At 35.5% G+C, this 22939-nt stretch overlaps 1 protein-coding gene across 3 annotated transcripts in view; it reads right to left on the reverse strand.

Annotated features, from left to right (window-relative positions):
- Positions 1 to 22939, reverse strand: part of NBAS (NBAS subunit of NRZ tethering complex) — a 177912-nt gene that overhangs the window by 120330 nt on the left and 34643 nt on the right. For all 3 annotated transcript variants that reach the window (XM_027455253.3, XM_027455251.3, XM_027455252.3), the window contains exons 22-29: positions 10219 to 10302; positions 9558 to 9711; positions 7324 to 7509; positions 6189 to 6362; positions 5101 to 5234; positions 4342 to 4404; positions 3702 to 3824; positions 2117 to 2219 (exon numbers count right to left, since the gene is read on the reverse strand). In XM_027455253.3, the coding sequence (XP_027311054.1) occupies positions 2117 to 2219; positions 3702 to 3824; positions 4342 to 4404; positions 5101 to 5234; positions 6189 to 6362; positions 7324 to 7509; positions 9558 to 9711; positions 10219 to 10302 (1021 nt within the window). The remainder of the gene's footprint in view (positions 1 to 2116; positions 2220 to 3701; positions 3825 to 4341; positions 4405 to 5100; positions 5235 to 6188; positions 6363 to 7323; positions 7510 to 9557; positions 9712 to 10218; positions 10303 to 22939) is intronic.

The following is a 22939-nucleotide window of genomic DNA, read 5'->3' on the forward strand; positions in this document are numbered from 1 at the left end:
GCATCTTTGAAGTCCAAAGAATACATTCAGTCCAAACAGAAAAAAAAATTGTGGGAACATTCTCCTTGGTAGAAGTTATGTGTTTATTAAGTAAAACTAAAAATAACTATTATTTAGTTAGTTCTACTTCCTGCAGGAAAAAAGAAAAGAAAAAGAAAAAAAGCTTATTAACTGCCTATTTACAGTATGAGTTCAGAAAATAGGAGATCAGAAATTTACACCTATTTTCTGAGGTGTTAATGGGATGCAGGTAGCAGAAAAGGCAGTTCAGTATTAGGACACTGAAAACATAAAAGAACAAACCCTATACTCCAAAAGAAACTCAAAGTATTTAGAACTAAGTATATAACTTGTCTTTAATTTTGAATCAAGACTATCTTCAAATAACATACATATTAATACACTTCTATATCTAACACGAAACATTTAATTTCAGGTCAAAGTTTTGCCCACTGTAAGAGGCTTAATCTCAGTTCCTTAACAATTTTTCAGTATAGCTCAGTATAGGTCTAATGAATAGCAACATATGTACTTAGTCATTTCAGAAACTACTGCAGCTGCAACAATATGGCCTTTGCCAAAGGCTTTTAATTTCATAACAAATTAAAGTATTTCTTCACTATGATGAACCTCTCCAAACCATCTCATGCTCTACATTTGAGCACCAAAGGAACATAGTTCAGTGCTTCATAAATATTATACTATTTGGATCAGCTTCCATTTAATCCTCAAGGAACAGTGAAAAATGAAAAGTAATTCTTAAAATTTCAAATCTTGGAAAATAAAATTGCCAGAGATAGAAAAGGCTTATTTATTCTTGTGTTTCCCAAACACTTTTTGGGAACACTGGTGATTCCCAAACACTTTTTAGAAGTTATTTCCCTAGCAATTCAACATGCAGATGAATGATCTAAATACAAGTCATCAAGAGTTGATCCTCCTTCTTCCTTAACATTCACATACATACAACAATTTACTTCAAGACTTTTAGATATTAAATATTTCTTTAAGAGGACAGGACTCATTCTGAGTACAATTAAAATATAATAATCATCTGGTCCAGAGGTTAAAAAAAAATATTAAAAAATTACATTAAGATGTAATGCAAAGGAAAAGCTAATATTTTCACTTTCAGTGTGCTGTAATACTCAATTTTTTAAATGCACTTTAAAGTTCTATGTACACTAAGCCTTAGCTTATCACAAAACCAGGAACGTCAAATACATCGTAGATCTTTGTGCAACTTCAAAGTTCAAGCTGCAGAGAAAGTCAAATTTTATGTATAGGTTAAACCCCGTTTGCTTTTTTCCTTCATTATTTCTTTCTAATTTGCTTCAAAAACTCTTCCCAAGGGCTACTCAGATTGGCAGCCATAAGCAATTAAATCTGAAAACTGTAATAAAAAAAACTTGTATTAAACTTAAAAGATGTCAAGTTTTAAATAGATTTTAGTGGGTATGGCACTGTTTCTATAATAAATCAGTACAGTGAAGTGAAAATGGAAATAAACAGTACATTCCATGGAAAATTCTACATCAGTCTAATAGCTCTCCTTCTTTGCAAATAACAATGACATAGTTTTGGACTTTATGTACATGGCAGGTTTGTGGGTTTGTGGGTTTTGTTTGTTTGTTTGTTTGGTTTTTGCTTGTTTGTTTTCCCCTTAAAGAAATTAGATTTCCCTTCTCATGTTATTTTACTTCAATTGCATAAAGTAAAAAGCCCAAAATTATGCGTCTTGGGTGATACTAACAAACTACATGTTTAAGAAATGATTACTTGAAAATAACATTTAGCTAAAGACTGCTTACTTTCCATTAAAGTATTTGTAAACATATCTGTAAATGACATTATGAAGGTTCAAGAAGTTGACACCATTTAGAAAACATAAATAATTCTAGTAAAAGATATTTTACAGGATATTTATTAGAGGGGCTTTTGATTAAATGTATTAACACAGGAATTTTGTTTGCATTGACTAAAAATTCCATTAAAAAAATCAGTAGACAACCAAGTAATAACACATGAAAGTGTATTTACATTTGTAAGCAACAATGTGAAATGAGAATTTGTAGCTTACTTGGGGCATAAATCAATGAGAAAATATAAAACTCACCTCATAGCAAGTATCTGATTGTAAGCATGTGTATACTTTCTGCTGCATGTCTAACATATCCTGGAGCAACTCTTTCCATTGTGTCTCATTGACTGATGGTTGCCTACAAACATTTTCAAAATTAAATATTCTATTTCTCAATAAGTGTAAAGAAAAGCAGTAGATAATACTACAATTTCATCATAAAAATATGCTTTCTCAAAAGACATTTCAATCTTTAATTGGACTTTTTACTAAAAATGATTTATAAAGACTGAAGACTTAATATTAACTACAAATTTAAATCATGTATGTGGGTTAAAATTGTTTGACAAAATCCAGTAACCAAACTGTTTTTGCTTTTTGTTTTCTGTGGAATAAGATAGGTATCTTTAGAAATCCTTATCAAAATCCCCCAGTTAGTTTTGGTAACTTCCAACAGATATCAGAAAGCTGGAAGTGCTATCTTCCTGCTAACTCAGCAGAAACAGGGTAAAAACAAGTTTGAAACAGCAACTGAGGATCACTGAAGTGTTGTTTACTGTAGGCCAACTCAAAGGACTGATCGACTTTGTGCGATTGTAGAACAGCAGTGCAGTTGTTTTTGCTAAAATCCAAACTGTATTCAGTTTCTTGACCCTCTGGAATCATGCGTCTTTGTTAAACACGGTATTTCCTGTAAAATTTCCTGTGTACCATCAAAACATTTTCTAATAAAAACACTATGAAGGTTTTTGGACATCACCTTAAGATTGACAAATCACTGTTTTAAGCTATACAAATTATTTCAGCTAGTAGCGATTTTCTCAAGTGATATTAGCTTTCACTTTTACAAAGCAAAGTGTCTCTACGAGGAAGTAGAAATATCAACATTTTTCCTACAAAGGCACTGACTTGATCTTTCTAAAAAAAGATTCCTAAAAGTCTTAAAAAGCTTTCAGCATGCTCAAGTTAAGTATTACCCTATCACCACCAATAAAACATTGTGCATGTTCAAGCAGGAAAAAAAAAAAAGAAAAAAAAACAGTGATGGCTGCTTTAACCAGGATTCATTCTTTTTATCTGTTTATGCCAAGAGCTGTGTAATAATTTATGCACACTTAGAAGACCAGTTAAATAGGGTAGTTCTTATACAGAAAAATGTAAAAATTATACTGAAAATAAGGGGCATAATCAATACATAAAAGCAATAAATAACCCTGTTACAACAGCTCCTGAGAAAGCAAAACAAAAAAAAATTACAAATCCTACACTTCCCATAAAATTAAATAGATCTTTAAGAACATCATTTACAACACGTTAACTTCACTGTACATCATTTTGCTGTGTTTTGCAGCAGCCAGCAAGCCTTTTAGGCTTGTTAACTTGAACACAAACACACTGAAACAAGTCTGAAGCAAGACATTTTCGTATGTGGAGAGTGCAGCAAAAACACTAATTATGTTAATCATCAGTTTAACAAATGTGTTTTATGTACTCTGTGTTCAATTTAAACAGCACAGTTCCCTATCATAAAAAATACAGTTAGGTACACTCTCTGAAATTAAGTACTGTTCCCCTTACTGTCATATCCCCCTTTATCTCCAGTTCCCCTTTGAATACTAACTTGCGACCTGTGTGCCTTGTCAGCCTAATCATCAGTTTCCGTGCCTCCTCGGCATTGTCTTTTGTGTCTTTCACAAAGGAAACAGGTTTCTGAAGTCCATGCTTCTCCAACAGCTCTGACACACTGCAAATAAATGGTAAATATTTTTAATTTCTACACAGTTGTACAACTACCTCTGCTGCTGCTTTCCTAAAGCTGTTATCAAACAATGCATTGCAAATGCAAACAAACAGTGTAAAGTCTGTAACAATATGGATTAGCCACAGTAAAACTATTTACTTTAAAAAACTGCAGGGCTAATGCACAACACAATAATGTGATAAACTATCTTCACAGTTTTCAGTTTTTCACCAAAGTATTACAATACGTCACAATATATTTTAGAAATAACCTTCCTACTCCTCTGGAAAAATACTTTTATTCCCAGCAAAGTGTTTGTGTATTTTTCTAATATTCAAAAAGCAAAAACCACTCAAAAGTTTTAAGTTCTGAATATAAAAACCTTACAGATAATCATGTTGACATCTCTAAAACCAACATAAAAAAAATAAAAAAGCAGCAAGAATATTTGTCATAATAAGGTTTTTGGCTATACCCAGCGACATATTTAAGAATACATTATGTTGGCTAAATCAAATACCTCAGAATTTGTTCCAGTTCATCTACTGCATCATGAAGAGAGTTAGTTATATCTGTTTCAGGCCTGCAAAAATACATAAGAAAAAAAATAATATCTTTGTATCTATATAATAAGAATATATCAAGATAAGCCGTACAAAGTTGGAAACATTTCTTGATAAGAATCAAATACACGTCTTTGTTTGTAAAGATTAAAACTGCTGACTTCTTGCTGGAAGGATAACTAAAATTGAAAGGGTCCCTCAGTCTCCAAAAAATATAACGTCCCTAGACTTTTCACAGGATCTCTACCTGTCAAAGAAACTGGGAGAATACTTTGTATCTCCTCATACCTTCATTTCCTCAACAATTAACTGTCTTTCATACAGGTCTTCCATATGACAACCTTTCTCACATGCTGATAAGTAGCAATGACTGACTAAGTGCAAGACATCACTAACTGTAACAGGACCAGCAAGATTACTAAGATAACATTATCATTTGGTCTCATTTCACCAAAATATAAAAGCCTAAAGAAGTAATACAGAAAGAGCTTTGGTCTGCACTGCTTTAAAACATATATTGTTACATTATTTAATAGTAGACATAAAGAGCACACACACATATGTATATACATACAGCCAGTATAATTCAGATAGGAACGGAATATTCCAGTAAAATTACATACCCTCTAAGGATGTAGCAATTATTATTAAAGTATTACTACACAACAATATTTAATATCTAAAATATTTACAAATAACTAGCTGAAAATGCTTACCCATATCCTCTTTGTGGAAGGCATTCCAAAATATCATAACAGAGAGCAAGCTGGTCATCTCGTTCACAACTATAAATACATTCCAATGCTGTAATCATAAGCTGGTCTTGCTCAGGTATAATTTTTTGCTGACACTAACAAGAAAAGAAAGCATTCCACTGTATGTATTTTTTTGTTTCTAATTAAGCAGTTGAGTTTCTTCTGAATATAGAGAATATCTAAATAAATAAATCTCCTGGTTGTAATCAGTAAGTCCCGGACAACAACCTAGTGAAGTTCCTTTTGAAGTTACAAGATCTAAAACAACCCAGCTAGTCTCCTACAGTGCAGATACCTGAAATAGCTCTGGTCCTTCATTATTTCATTATACGCTACTTGAATTTAAGAGGTAGAGAGGGTATAGGTCAAAAGAAAGGAACTGCTGCAAACATTTGTCAGATCTGTTTAACATGTACAACAGCAGCAATACATATAAAAAGAGATGTGTTTTTCCTTCACTGGTTGATTTCTGTCCATACACCTAGAATGTTCAAAGGTATGCAAAAACATATGGTATATGCACTAAAATAATTATTTAAATTGTACAAGCAGCATGAAATGGTCACACAATGTAACTTCCACCCTTGCTCACTGAACTGCTGTCTCTGTGGCTCCCACTATATTCTTTGCATTTGTTGGGGAAAGAGAAGAAGGGTTTCAGGGGGAAATCATCTGAAATCTAGTGATAGTAAAATTCATTAGGAAAAAAATCTTAGGGAGAACATAAAACATTATGCCCAATTTTTAAGAAATGCTTATGCCAAAAATTTATTTTAAACCCATCACTAGGAAATTACTGCAAGAGCCTTTACAATAATTTTTAGCTCTAATAGGTCAAAATAGTAATTACATTAGCTTGGCAGTCTCTTCAATGACACTTCTGATTAATGCTTTCTAAAACACAACAAATGTTAAGTCCAAAAAGTAGGGAAAGAGCATAGAGACGATCTATCTGCTGTAGAAAATGTACTAATCCTATTTTTGAGTTGACTTCTTCAGTACAAGAATTTCCCAAGAAACCAGTAAAGTCATCAAGATTCTATACTTACAGCAGGTTTTGAACTCTGAAAAATCTTCAGAGGCAGAGTCAGGTCTTCCTTTGCTAATGTTACTAAATATTCTTTGAAGAGTGAATTTGCCAGACCAGGGGACTGATTTTCACAGCGGTGTAGGAAAGGGATCATCCACTGATAAACATTCTTCACATATTTTTCATCAGAGGACTGTAAAGCACCATGAGTTACAGAGATGGGAAAAAAGAACAAAGTCAGTTTTGTTTCCCAAAACAAATGAACAACAACAACAAAAAGAAACACAGAACATTTTGGTCAACAAAACTGAAACAGTATCTCCACCTATCACAAAATACAGCTGAAGCTTAACCTTTGCCACTGCTGCACAGAGCACTAAGACATGAAATACTGAAACAATTCATCATCTTACTGATACCAATGGTGTGGGAAGACCAAGCTGTACATGAGTAAAGCCCATTAGCTGACAAATGCCAAGCTCTCCTCCTTTTCCTACAGTTTCAGGATGAACGGAAGATTGGCTTGCATCCCCATCAGACTAGTATTACTTCCAATATTTAAGGATAGCTGCATGAGCTCCTCTAGAGCACACACATTCTTTTAACTATTTCAGACCCCTGTTCTATCTGTAGGTATTTTCCAATCTTTCCACAAAAGACGAGATTTCACCTGTTCTGAAATGCCATGCACAGGCTGAATATAAAGATGAAAAACACATATGCTGCAGAGACAAATATTAAGATTTTTTCACCAACATTTACAGACATCAAAAAACATCCAAGGAAAATATCCAATGTGTATCTGCAGCATCACTGACAGCTACACTGAAGATCCTATAGAAAGGGACAATGAAAAAGCAATTCACAGCTTTAACAAGCTTTGACTTTTATTAGATTTATTAATGTTTGATCCCGTGTCTAGGATGGAAGAACAGGTCTTTAACAAAACTAAACCATTAAAACTTTTTTTTTAAAACAAAACAAAACAAAACAAACAAAGGCCCCCACTAAGTGTTAGATTTCCATTAAATTCAAGGCGGAGGCTCATTAGAAAAACGTCAGCCCCTAGCACTATCTTTAAGCACATGGGATTCTAGGGTAACCTGAACTACTGGAAATCAAGGCATACTTAGCGATCTGTTCAAAATACTTACGTTTTTCATCAACAGTCTCAGCTTCTCAATGTCCTTCATCTCTACTAGTTCCTTTAAAGTTAATGTTCGATCACCATCAGTTTCATAAACTACTGTCTCAAGAGTGATCAGGTTGTCACAAAGCACCTGCAGACCAGGGATATTCCTCTCCATGCCAAGACGAACAAGGGACAGAGCACAGTCCACCTGAAAAATAATTAAAAAAAAAAAAAAAAAAAAAAACCTCCGCTGTGCAACTGTTTGCCAAAAAACAACTTCAAAAGTCCAGTCTGTGTCCTGTTTGTGTAACTATCTTCTTTCCTTGTTCCCCTTGCTCAAGAGGGGATTCTAAATTCCTAGAAGTTTTTGTTGCCTGTTTCAATATGGATTGCTATTCTCAGCTTTATAAAGACCAAATAAAATGCTTATCCTTGGTGGATGATGCCATTACAGGCCTTTTGGCCATGGTGTGCCCTACAGATGCACATAAACTAGAAAAATACCTTTTTTGATTCTTTCTGTAGGTCATACAGAAATAAGGCATCTCATCTTTCTCCATGCACTATAAACGATTGCTTGAAACTAAATTTATCAGTTAACTGACTGAAGTTATGTGTATATCTGTGTGTAATGTGACTTTTCTAGCTGTCCATGAATTACTGATTTTAATTGGTGCATTTCATTCCACAGAATATAATCAGTGACTGAAGACATCTTTACGTGAAAGATTCTGCTTTGATTTCTAAGAATGCAATATTGACTGTATGTATTCAGTGAGGCAGACAAAAGCCTGGAACAGTAGAGCACAATCTCATTTATGTTATTAATTTAATTGATCCTTGGAAGTTGCTTTTATTTCCATAGCTGCTGATAGGCTGTTAATCACAGGGAATTAAGATTAAAGATGCCTGAAAAACTGCAAACTTGAAAAACAAAAGAACTAGACCAGAACTAACCTATATTGATACTTCCATCCAACCTTTTTTTTTTTTTTTCATGCAGCTATATGGGCTTGAAAAGCAATAAACCAACAGAGCACATGAGCTCTATTTGCACTGCTTATCTTTACCACACAGGACTTCACACATTTTTAAAACATAAAGAAAATAATAATGTAGAAATAAGCTGCCTGATAGTTTCACAACCATACAATAAACCTGCCAAGAAGCAATTGTGACAGTACTACACAGAATCATAGAATGGTTTGGGTTAGAAGGGACCTTAAACATCCCCTAGTTCCAAACACCCCAGCATAGCAGGGTCACTTCCCACCAGACCAGGTTGCTCAAAGCCTCGTCCAACCTGGCCACGAACACTTCCAGGGATGGGACATCCACAGCTTCTCTAAGCAACCCGTTCCACTGCCTCAAGACCCTCACAGTGAAGAATTTCTTCCTAACATCTAACCTAAATCTACACTTTTTTCAGTTTAAAATGATTATCCGTTGTCCTATTACTATACCCCTGACAGAGTCCCTCCCCAGCTTTCCTGTAGCCCCCTTTAAGTACTGGAATGCCACTGTAAGGTCTCCCTGCAGCCTTCTCTTCTCCAGACTGAACAACCCCAATTCCCTCAGCCTGTCTTCATAGGAGAGATGCTCCAGACCCTTGATCTTCCTTGTGGCCCTACTCTGGACTCGTTCTAGTATAGCCATGTCCTTCTTGTGCTGAGGGCCCCAGAGCCAAACAGTCTAGGTAGTCTCACAAGAGCAGAGTAGAAGGGGAAAATCATGCCCCTCGACCTGCTAGCCATGCTGCTTTTGGTGCAGCTGAGAATGCAGTTGTCTTTCTAGGCTGGAACCACACACTGCTGGCTCATGTCGATCTTCTTGTCAACCAATACCCCCAAGTTCTTCTCAGGGCTGCTCTCAGTAATTAGCATTTGACAGTGACATTTCTGAATACCTTATATCGGTATACGACCTAATGCTATGTGACACCATAAACCATGTTTCCTGATACACACTCACAACGTTCCCTCCCTTTACTTAATTACAAATACAAGACACAATGGTAAGCAGATTTCTTCCACTAAAAGTGTTGTCTGCTATGGTAAGTCAAGTGAAAGAGAATCTACAGGCTTCCTGTTCATTCCTATGGATTAATTATTTACCTGACTGAATTTCAGAGCAAGCACGAGTATGCTAAAGTACTTGGGAAAAAGCATCCCATTAATACCCATTAAGATAGGCTTCTACTGAAGAATACTGATCAGCCTGAAACAGCCATCATTGTTTCCTCGCTGCTATTCTCACCTGCATGGAATATTTTTCTATTTCCTGTGCTCTGCTCAAATACCAATCAGTCACAAGCTCTACTGAAAGTTCAGTAGTCCTGTACTTCAGTAATTCTGGCTGTGTTTCATAGAGAAATTCGCCTTCATCTTGTAAAGTTGGTTCAACAATCATCCTTAAAAAAAAAAAAAAAAAAAAAAGTATGTTTAAATATAAGCATATATTTACTTATATTTTTTCACATTAGTCTTCTTCATAAAACTTTAGGTCATTCTGAAGAAGAACAGTACAAATCAACCTATCATTGCACCAATAACTTGAGGGGACTCAAAATGCCAATCCCAGTATTTACTATTATCAGCAAAGTAACTAACTGGAGATACCAAACGTAAGATGGATCACAAAAGATAGATTCCTCTCTACTAAAGACACAAGTATGCTTAATTCATGCTTTCCATCTGTTATTCCCACAAAAAGGCAGTTACATGATCCATTAATGCAGCTACGATAATGTTATGATTTACAACTTCCAGTAAGATATTCTTCACAAAATCACAGTGAACGTAACAGCATAACATGAAAGACTGCTTGGTCTTCCAGTCTCATTAAGAAAGCTCAAAACATAAACTAGTGTGCACAAAAGTGAGAAATTAGACTTTCTATTTACTGCATTTTAATTTACCTGCATTCTGCTTTCTCACACCAGTCTTCTTCACGATGTTTCTGTTCATTCCAAGGAACAATTTTCAATGTTCCCTGCTTGTAACTGGTATAACAGAAAACGGAATGCAAATTTATTAAAAAAAGTGAAAAAAGTGATGACATTCAATTAACGGAATACAAAGCACATGCAAGTATTTCAGTGAATTCATGATAAGGATGTCATTTGATTACAATGCCAGTTCCTTAAATTTATCACTTCTTAATGTAGTTATACAAGTACAATTCCACCTGTAGGATATTATCTGTACAAACACATATACTACCTATACCACTTAAGTAAACTAAAAAATTCAGTATCATCTTTTTACTTTGTCTTTGATAGAAGTCACTACAAAAGAATCTTTACTGCTTCATGGTTAGTATCCTGACTTCATACGCTACCACGGAAGACTGAATGTGTGAAAACCTACAATCTTCACAGTTTAAAAAAAAGTAATTTTTCAAATATTCACACAAATCATTTTATTCAACTAAAGCAAGATATGCCCTGCTGTACTGATCTTCTCAATTACGTTTAACATGGTTTTCTGACTACTAACACCCACAGTGAAACATTTTCTACATATTGAGGTTGAATAAAAAAGTCCATTTGAGATAGAGATTAAGAACAACACAAGTTATTACTAGAACGATTAGTTACAGCTTGCTATTGTAGGCCAGTTGTTTAAGCAGCATGCAACCTGAGAAAACCATACTGAGACATGCGGAACATAAACTAAGGAGAAAGAGAAGAGCCTCATTTTCTCCCGACCCTGATAATAAAACGCAATAGTAATACTGCATGGACAATCCCTATTTACAAGTTAACTGATACTCCATTGAGAGCAGCAGCGTTGTAACATAGTAGCTTAAAAAGAAACACTTTTCCAATACACAAATCAATTTCACAACATAAGAATCAAAACAAACTGTAAATCAGTAACTCTATCTCAGTCAGTAAGTCATTAAACGCATATAAGGATATTTAACAAAGCATCTAACAACCCCTCCTTGTATACACGAGCATTTTTCCAAGGTCACCCATCCTTCCTTTCTCTACTTTATGCACAATAATATTCCGTGTTTTATCCATTGTGATTCCAACCTTCCACATGATACGTGCAGTAGGAACAGAGCAAATAATTGGCCTGCAGGCTGCTAAAGTGAAAAGAGAGGAAGTAAAAAGATAGAAAACAACTAATTCTTATGTCTCAGGTATAGTAACACCTCCATTTCAACTCTAGTTCAGCCACGTGAAGTTGAACAAAGGCCTCCACAATTACATTTTAATCAGAAAGAAGCATTACATTAGGAGATGCACAGATTTCAGGTGTTTTTTGTTGTTTTTTTTAATCTCTTCAATAACAAATATTGCATTATTTAAATATTAATATATAAAACTGGGTTCATAAACTAAATGAATAAGGCACACATGAGAACATTATTAGCTTAGTGGTATGGTTTAATGGAGGACTTGTTAGTGTTAGGTCAGAAGTTGGACTAGGTAGGTGATCTTGGAGGTCCAACCTAGGTGATTCTATGATTCTGTTATTATGGAAAGCTCAGTTCATAGAGAACAAGCTGAAACATCAAAGCAAATAAAAGCCAGTGTAATAACATTCCCTTCTAAAATAGAAAATCAAGAGCAGCTCTTTATATTGTAATCAAAAATGTTCTTCTATATGTCCTATTAAACAAAAAAGGAAATGGGACAAAATTTTACTATCCAAGACTACTACTTTTCATAGGCTCTCTAGTAACATTTTTCTGTCCACTTCCCATTAGGTTTGAGAAGATATTTGAAGTTGGATTGTGTTGTCTGTCCTAATATTAACACAGCTTACTAAGGCAGGGGGGGAAGACAGCAGAAAAGACAAGAGTTGCATTTTAGAAGCCATTGAGAAGCTGTTCTGCAGCTTTCCCTGCAAAATTGTCATCTAAGGTATCCTACTAGCTATCCTTCGGCCATAGACAACTCTAACCCCAAGCATTACAACTACCCTTCCAAAACAACAAGAGGAGATTTTTGGACAGCAGCTCTGATTTCATGTTATAGACAACCTTTTCTCTCAAACTTTGCTACATATAATAATACTGTAACTGCTGTTCTGCCTCCAAGAATTGTAGTGCAAAGACTTCTCAAAATTCTGACTTTTTGGGGGCTAAATATGCTGCTGCTATCCCTCAATATGAGATGTGAAGAAAAAAAAAACCAGCAACTTGCTGAGGAAGATCTCAGTCCATTACTATTCCCAAGCTTTTCCCTTTGACAATTCCTCTGTTTCCCTTCCCCTTACCTCCAAAATCCATCAAGTAAGGAAGCAATGTACAATTTGACCTCCCTACTGAAAAGGATGCAACACAGAAAAAGTGGTAAAGTGCAGAGACAAACAATTTGAATGACCACAGGTAAGAAATGTGTGATCATTCCTTTTGTGAAAGCCTGAGCACATTGAGAAATGCTGGAGGAAAGAAAGCAACCAATGTGCGTTTTTTTTTTTGTTGTTTTGTTTTTTGTTTTTAAACAAAGTTGCTTTCTTTTTCCATGTCACTTAAATAGAAAATGGCATTTCACTGTTTTTACTTCCTACAACATGGTAAGTATCAAAAAGACTAGCAGGGCCTCGTTCAAAATCAAAAGCAGCAGATACTAGCTTATACCATGTACACATAAGCTCTTAACTACCTACTGCCCAACAGAGGATAAAAAAATGAGTCTTTGGTTTCACAATTAGAAAGTTATCAGAATAAAGAATAAATAATAAAGCATCATAAAGTTTATTACACATCTAGAAAATACCAAGTTCAGGAATATTTGAGCCATATATTAAAGTTTCTTGAGAAACTTCAGGTAAATGTAGCAATGTGCTTGTCCATACCACTTTTTTTCCTCCCCTTTCACATTGCCTATTGGCCATTTGTCTTCTACCAAGACCAATCTCATGTTTCGCCAAAGGGTTTTTGCAGGACTGAAACCCACAGTTGCCCACACACATCAATTCAAGAAGTTCTATAAGCTTACTTCAAAAGTTTTTCATAAAAGCTTATTAGGAGACTTCACCACAAAATACTGAAGAGTAGACTTTTTGATTCATATGAAAAAATCATCATGCAGTGCAGTCTTGACTGGAAACTTTCATTCCATCTTTTTCCCCTTCTCACAGTAGAACAAGTTAAATACTTTGAGTCAGGTCTATGGAAAAGCGAACAAAAATTCTTTTGAAACTATTTTCTGCTCTGGCTTGATTTGCCATTTCAAAAGTATTCAGGTTCACCATAGGAATATACTTAGAAAGTAATTTCAGATTTGTAACGTTCTCACCAAGAAGCAAACAGCAATCAGCACCTATGTTCTCTAAACGCTTAAAGGAAACAACATTTAAAAAAAATACGTAACTGTGAAGTATCTTATCCTAGTAGAATTAAGCAATTGTAAAAAGTCAGTCTTAACATACATGTTTCTTCTCAAGCTAAATTAACAAAAAACACACACACATGGAGCTAATTGTTTATTTCATTCACCTCCTCAACAATTCTAAAAAAATTCTCAAATCCCTCCTGTCCCCTATTTGACTGCATTCTGCCTTCCTTGCTTTCTCCCCTCATTCTGAAGAGTTTAGAAAATCTCTTTGCATATTAATTCTAACACAAGGACTGAAATAAAGCAATTTTGCCACTAGCAAAGGATAGATCAAGGTACCTAAGCATTTTACAAAGTCAAAGAAAATATTAAAGAGATGTATTTAACTCAACATTTATCACAAGGCTTTTTCTTTTTCTTAAATAATTGTTATGTTTTAGCATAGATTCCCCTCTTCTCCCCCAAACCCCTTTACCCCGTAGCTCTGTATCAGTAACTACAACATATGCAGAAAAGAGTAACAAAAATCTGGGAAAGTAACTGCGATCAGCTGAGAAACAGTAAGTTTAGAAAGTTTTCAGGCATTAAAATACTGCAGCATTCTGCAAACCCAAAAGCACTGAATGCAAATGAGACTGAGAAGACGAAGAGATAGGAAAGTAAGTATATGCTAAGAGACAGGGTTTCCATTTTTCTACCATTATTTTGTTTACAATACACATGCAGCAAACTCAGCACCACTGGAACACATCAGAACTACCGCATAGAATACATAAGTCTGCCTGGTGTGGAAGGAAATTCAGCATGCACAAGTAGCTTGCTGTATGGGGAACATACAGTCTATGCTACTGCCTCCAGCATTCATTAGGCTCTCCGCTTATGCTATGCAATTTTAGCACTTTGCTCTAGAAACTGAAATTCCACAGAGGTCAAAGACTGTACTTAAAAACAAAACAGGCACCTGAAATTCCAGGTGCTGGAACAGATCTCTATAGTCACTAAGGCAGGCATCCTTTTCCAATTAAAAGAAACTTATCAGGTGCAACATACCTAACTCCACACAAAGATTACCTAGGAGTTTCTTTTTGTATAGCCTTTTTTCTTCTACTTCTCTCAGCAACTGTTTCTCCCATCCTTGCCGCCCCCCCCCCATTTTTTTTTATTTTTCTTTTAACATTAGAATAAATATGATTGGTGCTCAGTAAATTGACAAATTAGGGAGGTATTCAACTCTATTTCTGCAAAAAGAGCTCATTTTTGCTTTGTTGCTCTTTCAACTCTATTGTCTGCATTGGGTTGCCAACTCTTCACATTCTTTGCTCTGATAAAAGAGACCCATGCTATTGTAGCTTCTGTACCTTACCAACTGCATTCATTCAAACCTGCAGATTATTTTTCTCTCTAAGGACAATTCTTTCTATTGCCAATGGTAACTTTGTGTTTGGTTAGTTGGTGTTTTTTGTTTTGTTTTGTTTTGTTTTTCCTTCTTTCTTTCAAGCATTTCATTCAGGGGAACTGTCTGAGATTCTTTCAGCTGAGGATTTGATTTATTCTAGTTTTCCTTTGTAAAACCGTGCAAATTGAATCCAGCCTGGAAAACAAAAGTCAGTTCACCCCAACACACTTATGAAATAGTATCTTTTTGCTGAAAGACATGTACATTTTTAAAATAGTGGGTTTTTTTTTCTTCAAACTATTTGGGTAGCATATGAATGTTTGCCTTTTTTAAATTTATCTCCCATTGCCTGAAAAAAAAAAAAATGAGAAAATACTAATTTTCTATTTGAAAGCTTGAATGTTACATACTGAAATAGAACATAATGCATTTAAATGAGACAACAGGTACTGACTGATATGTTAAGAGAAAAGCTATATAGGAAAGATACTGAACAGCAAAATAAGGTAGTATTTCCGTCAAATGTTTTGTTATCCACTCAAAAATTGTTTGAAGAATGTACTTCATAATGATTTTATTAAATTTTATTTTTAAATATTCTTTTTGGTGATAAGCAATATAAAATACTGAACCTTCAAATATTCTTTTACCCCTGATAACACTTGTACGCCTACCAGAATTACCAGCTTTCGTATTTTACTGTATGTACACTACAAAGGAGTTTAGACTTCATATTAAATTCTATAATCCCACTATGCACTGATACGAATGCATCAAAATAAGGCTAAATAATACAGGATTTGCAAGGGAAATTTTATAAAGTATTCTTTTTCATTTTAACCCGGAAACTGATTTGGCCAAGGTCTGTATTCTTAAGAGAGCAACCATGGAATCACAGAATATTCCATGTCGGAATGGAACCAGAAGGATCATTGAGTCCAACTCCTGGCTCCACACAGGACCGTCCCAAAATCAGACCATGTGTCCAAGAATGTTGTCTGAACACTACTTGAACTCCAGCAGACTCAGTGCCGTGATCGCTGCCCTGGGGAGCCTGTCCCATTGCCCAACCACTCTCTGTGGAGAGCTTTCTAACACCCAGCCTGACCCTCCCCTGTCCCAGCTCCATGCCGTTCCCTCGGGTCCTGTCGCTGTCCTCAGAGAGCAGAGCTCAGCACCTTCCGTGAGGGAGCTGCAGGCCACCATGAGGCCTCCCCTAGGCCTGCTCTGCTTGGGGATGAACAGACCAAGGGATCTCTGCTTCTCCTCTTATATCTTTCCCTCCAGACCCTTTGCCACTTTCATAGCTCTCCTTTGGACACACTCTAATAGTTTTGTGTCTTAAATTGTGATGCCCTAAACTGCACACAGTACTGGAGGTGAGGCCGCACCAGCCCAGAGAGGAGCAGGACAATCCCTTCCCTCAACCAGATAGCAGTGCTGCACCTGATGAACCCCAGGGTACGGCTGACCCTTTTAGCAGCTATGGCTCACTGTTGACTCTGATTCATCTTGCCATTGACCAAAGTCCTCAATCTTTTTGTGGGGCTGCTCTCCAGTCTCTCATTCCCCAGTCTGTCCATAAATCCAGGTACACAATCCAGTATTTGCTCTTGTTAAATTTCATATATTCCCTGTTTTCAATGGGAAAATCAACTCCAGTTTCTGTTGCTCTGCAATTCTTACAGCTCTGAAAATTTTATGATGTTATAATTACTCTAGAACTGCAGATGAAATACAGTAAGAAATGCATCCCAGATACATTGTCTGAAACAGCTATGATATGTATGTATTTGTATTTTTCATACTGCATGAAGACATGGGATAGTTTAGTAATGAATTAGCAAATGCAACTACAGAATTGACTACATGTATTTTTAGGTTTCCCATTACTCAACGTATTACATGACACAAAAGCAGTAGGCAGAGAGAGAGGCATTTCATTTTCAGAGTATCCATATGATGTGAAAAATTAAGCAGCAGTGAAGCACAGCTAGTGCCTAAAACAGAGTGCCAAAAGCATCAAACAGTTTGGGAAAACCAATCCACATTAAATAGTGGAAAAGGTATCCCAGCACCTTTTGGCTGTCACAGTTAGCTACACTTCAGAATTCCTACGGTGCGCATTTCAGTGACAGGTCTTTTGAAGCAACTCCGCCACCAGAGAAAAATGTGCTATCTGATTTTGCATAAACAAATCACATTACTTTTTAATGATTTGGTTATCCTCATATATAATCTGGAAAGAGAGGAAACTTCGTCCTAAAGCAACCTGGACTGAATAATCTAAATATCAGAAATGTCAATCAACATTATTCAGTGACACTTCAGAAGCTTGCTTGTTGTTGGTAGTGGTGGTGTTTTTCCTTGCTATATACTAGGTTAGAGGTTGGACTCGATGATCTTGAGGTCTCTTCCAACCTAGAGATTCTGTGATTCTGTGTGATACAACTGAAATTGTGAGGCAACAGCTTTCACAAAATCAAAATGGGCTAACTTTAAAGACACAGCTGAACTCCCAGTCTGCCACATCATAGTGAAAATACTTCTTTACAAATGTACATTTATAAAGCATAATGAATGTTTGTGGAAGAAATTTGATCATAAACTCCATTAAAAAAGGATATAAACAAGACAATAACAGCAATATAATTTCAGAGAATAACACAGAAGCCAAGTCAAGGTACAGTTCAGGCATACGAATGCAAAACGGTATGCATCATGGCAGATTAAGGTAGGATAAGTTAGGCACAAACACACCAGAAATAAACAGAAAATCCTGTTAAGTCTACAAACAGCACCCACAGTTGTACACATCCTATACAGTAAGGCATTAGAAAATTGCTGCTGGGCAACCCTGTGACCCACACCCAGCTGAACACACCCAGCCCCCCAGCCCTTCAGATCCCCAAACATCTTGATGTCTCTCTTCTGAGCTTGCTCCAGTTCACTGGTATCTTTCCTGTACTGGGTGCCCAGTATCCTAGATGCAGCTGAACGAGTGCTGTAGCCTGACTGCTCCATCTCCTGGCTGTGCTTCTGTTCATGCAGACCAGGACACTTTTGGCCTTCTCTGCTGCCAGGATGTGCTGCCGACTCATAACCTGCTTGTGTCCACCAGAACCTCAAGGTCTGTTTCAACAGAGCTGCTGCCCAGCCAGTCTCCAACCCTTATTGTTACAATGGTTTCTTCACATGCAAAAGCAGGGCTTTCCTTTTGCCTTTTTGGAATAATCTTGTCCCTCTGAATGGCAACTCTGCCTAAGCATAGCAGTTCTTGTGAAGCTTCCCATCTCCCTTGTCAACAGCTCATGTTCTCCATAGTCCCTTCATTGCTTCAAGTTCTCATTCTCATCTTTAAAAAAATCTACAAGACTAATACCTACAGTAACTCACCAGCTTACTTTCTGCAGCATCCTTTTAGCCTAAGTGAGCTGTCCCTGAAAATCCACATATCCCCACACAGGCCAGCTTTAAGAAGAGCTTCTCTTCTTCCGAACCACTGTTTTAATTTTTACACAGACCAGAAGAACTTTCTTCACTCCTACCAGAAGTCAGTCCAAAGAGCAGACTGTATGCTGTCATGTAAATTTAATCTTCCCCTCAAAACTTGATTTTCCTAATTCTCAGTAGGAGGTGAGATTTGTGATTTTTTTTTCAAAGCAGATCCTTGAAATTAATATTAACTACACTGATCCTCTATTTCTGAACCACTTTGTGTTTTCCCCTCTTTCCCTTAGTGTAAAGTACTGCATATAAATAAGAAGAACAGAAGTTTTATCTCATGGTAGTGCTATAAAAAGGAATACAAACAAAAAAGAAAACTGACCACAGGATGAATTCTTTAAAGATGAACACTTCTGAGCTACTTTAAAAACAAAAGCAGTTCAGCAGAAGAGAAGAAAAACTAATAGAAGAGAACTAGTAGTCTATGTTCAACAGTTCTGTAGATGTTCAGTCATCAAACCGATTACATACTAAGAAAAGTAGACATGAAGACAGAATCACTTTGTTGAAACTGCAGTGCCACAGGCAATAACTAAAGACATCATTCAGGAGCAGATAACATCCTGCAAAGGCAAAGTTAACTGCTTACAAACCTCTCCGTTTAATTACATAGTATTTTTCTGTTCACAGATGAGAGTCTACTGCATGGAATTTTTCAGCATTTAAAAGCTTCACTTTATGTTTTTAAAAGATATTTCCATTCCTATCCCAGAGTATCAGCCAAATGGAGTTCATTCACAACTCTCCATTAAAAATTCATTGTAAGCCATGACTGAAAAACAATATTTGTAGAAGTTCAAAGTTAAAAAGTGACTTCTAGATGTTTCTCCTATCTTTAAGTGAAGGTTTTTACTACTGGTGAAGTGTGCAATATATGAGAGTTATGGCTATTGAGGGAACCATACATTTGAATTTCCCAACTTCTGTGAGTCTTAAGTGTGAACAGTAATGTTGCAGTATAACAGTTAAATGTAATAAGGATAAGAAAATTAAAAGAAAATGAAAAGACTCAGGTTATGTATTTACAACAGCAGTAAAGCATTATATTCCTATGAGATCACCTTTAAAAACCTGAGGGCAACAGCCTTAACCATAAACTAAGAATGCTAGCTACAGTTATTAAAATAGAGATTAGAAAGAGTTATCAACTACTCTGAATGCCTAAACTTTTATAACCTTTACCCTAGTTGCTTTAACAGATACTCTGCCCCTGACGGATCTTTGAGAAGAAGCATGACTCCCAATAACCCAGACCTATTACAGATTCAGAAGTCATCATTATACAAGAAGCTGAGAAATAATATGAAAAGTAAAAGAAGTAGAAAAACATTACATTACAGAAAAACATTACAGAAATAGAAAAAAATCACAACCCTGCAAAAACACATTACTAGGTAACTTCAGTCCATCACAACGTCAGTTTGAAGTTGACAGGCATGTAGAGCCATGGGTGTATCTCAGTATTTCAGATTCCTTCTCAGCTTCAGGGAGCTGTTGCGGTTATGTAACTCCCAGTCCTTTTAAACATTCTCATGAATGCATAAATCAGTTACTATAAACCTGAACAGTTCTGAGAGTGATCACCAAAAGGTGCTAAGCTACAAAACATGCAGCAAAAATTATGAAAAAAAAAAGGACATCTATCACCTGAGATGTTTTACAAGCAGACAAAGAAAAAAAATACATGTTTCCTAACAACCTGGCCCAGAAGACAAAAAAAATCTACATCTTCTTATCTTTGTTATGCCAACTTCTTTTTGACTGATTAAGCCTTAAAGTTTTTTGTGAAACCAGACTCTACTGCCATACTAACATAGATAATGTGCCAGTAACAAGACAAAAACCTGCTTTATGCTCTATAGGATGCGCTAGCAAAACAGGCATTTCTTTCCCTGAGTACTTAGGAGTATACTACCTACAGCTTAACTCAAGGCACCATACAAAAATGAAATAACAGTCATAATGCAATCTTTCCAAAAATATTTCTCATAAGTAATGCATTCTCCAGATGCAGCACTTCTACGTGCATTCACATTGGTGCTGTTGTACAGCAAACAGTTAAGTACCAATGCCTTTCTGTTGTCAACAGCTAAAGGTGCCTGTTTGCACTATCTCACTTGTCCCATGCTCGAATAAAGCAGCACCTACTAGCATTCTCAAGGTTCTTCCTCATCCGCATTACCCTAGAGATGAAGGAACACAGAGCAAAGTGGTGAATTTCCAAAAGGAGGAGCCACCTCAGAAGACTAACTCATAACCATCTTTTATCATGCTCCATAAACACAGGAAATAGGGACAACTCCCAGGAGTACTTTATTCCCCCTGCTTCCCTTTTGCAATATTTCCCTTCTGTTCACATGCTTATTACAGTCAGCACTTGAAAGTTTTTAATATTATGTGGGAATTAAATATTTTCATAAATTGAATTACAACCTTGTTCAATCAGTTTATTTAAGACAAATTCTATCTGCATGCTCTGTTCTACAGGGAAGTAAAGCTACACAGCACATTCTTCTAAACTGGAATTCACAGCAAAAACTGCATATCTACAGACTGCCAGCAATTCTGTTTATACTAACTTCCCATTTATAAAAATTGGGAGAAATAAAAGACCTAGTAAACTCATTTACAATCACCAAGAACTTTAGTTATATTTGATTCACATGGATTCATTTTGATTCATGTGAATTCTCAGAAGTTGAAGCTATCTGGAAGAAAAAAATAAACGTTCCATTTAAGAAAAAAATTAATATAAAATCAAGTCTACACTTAAGTAAACTTCAGTGTATTTCATTAGTAGGTTATTCTCACAATTATAGATACTTTCATTAGTAAATATTTCGTACTATTACATTTATATAATAGCTTTTGTGAGTGTGCCTAGCAATACTGTTAGTAATCAGGTTTGCAACAGGGTTAATTTTAGAAACAAGGTTAGATCAGATATATAAAAATGTAGTAAGTATTTCCTGTGTACATGCTATTTGCTCTCATTTACATTTTGCACTTGTACAGTGTCATCTACTCTGCAACTTGCAGAAAATCACAAACCTGAACATATCTGCTGATCCTAGCACTGCCAGGTTCTCTCCAATCTGCCAGGGGTATAAAGATTCAAACTACATACTTCCATTCTTCAGCAGTAGACAAAACTAAAGTTTTTAACTCATAACTTCATATCTTTGTTACTAGAGCAATGGTGAAATATTTTAATATTTAAACCTTAAAATTTTACCTGCTAGCACATAAGTCAGTTTCTTAAGCAAACCAACCAAGCAACTGCAGCAACAAAATACAAAAAAAAAAAATCTTTCAGAAAGAAGAAAAGCCTGTTTGCAAACATCAACAAAAAAAAAATCATAACCACATTTCAGAAAAGCCTTCCTCCCTCCCTCTCAGACAATAAATCTTATTAAAACAAAAAAGAAAATTTAGAATCTATCATCCCAACTTTATAAACATTGCAGTAATTTCTTCTTGTAATTTTGTCACCTTACATAAAGTGTTTTCACACCATAAATAAGTGTGTTCCCAATATTCTCAAAATGATAAAAAGGACACTAAAAAAAGTATTTGATATCAAGAAATAAACACTAATTTCTACTCAGAAAAGGTAGAAGTTATAAGTACTATAAACCAAGAAAAATGTCAGGGGAATAAATATATGAATAAAAATTCTTCTGCGTGGAGAATTACTCAAATGGTACAGTTAAAACTTCAAAGTCAAAATTCTAACTATAATGTTGGAAGACTACAAATAAAAAATAAGTATCTATTAGCTACTCCAAGAAAAAGTATCCTTCCCAAAAAAAGATACTTTACTATTGCAAAATATTAAATAATTAAATCTCCCCAATTCTTTATAAGCACTGAGCAATATATTTCAAAACTGATTTTGTAACTTAAGTATTTGAAAGAAACATCCTAGAAGCAAAAATTTCTTCTAATTAATACACAGAACATTATTACGATGTTCAAGAAAGACAATCTTATGAAAATTTGTATGAATAATTAACATAAAATTGACAGTAAACTAACATTTATAAGCTCAAGTGAATGAATAGAAAAGTCTGGATGTAAGACTTTCCCTAATTCTACCTTTGTAAGGAGAGCAACAATCAGTGACAAGAGGATTAATGATTTTGAAGTTATTGCTTCCTTAAAGGTTAATTGCATTTAGAAACAAATCCAGAAGAATGTAATATTTATGTTCCTTCCAGGGAGCTAAACACTTTTTAGCCTCTTAATGCTGGCTGTTACTACAAACCACTTACAGACTTAGATTTTCACAGGTGTAAATACGGGTAGTTCCACATCAGAAAAGGACGTGCTTCCATTTTTGGGTAATGGTGAAAAGTAAATCTAGTTTCCCTACTTTCTCATAAATAAACAAACGAGATAAAAAAAGCTTCCATAAATGGCACAAAGTAAAACAAA

Source organism: Anas platyrhynchos, chromosome 3 (genome assembly GCF_047663525.1).
Source record: "Anas platyrhynchos isolate ZD024472 breed Pekin duck chromosome 3, IASCAAS_PekinDuck_T2T, whole genome shotgun sequence".
NCBI lineage: Eukaryota > Metazoa > Chordata > Aves > Anseriformes > Anatidae > Anas > Anas platyrhynchos.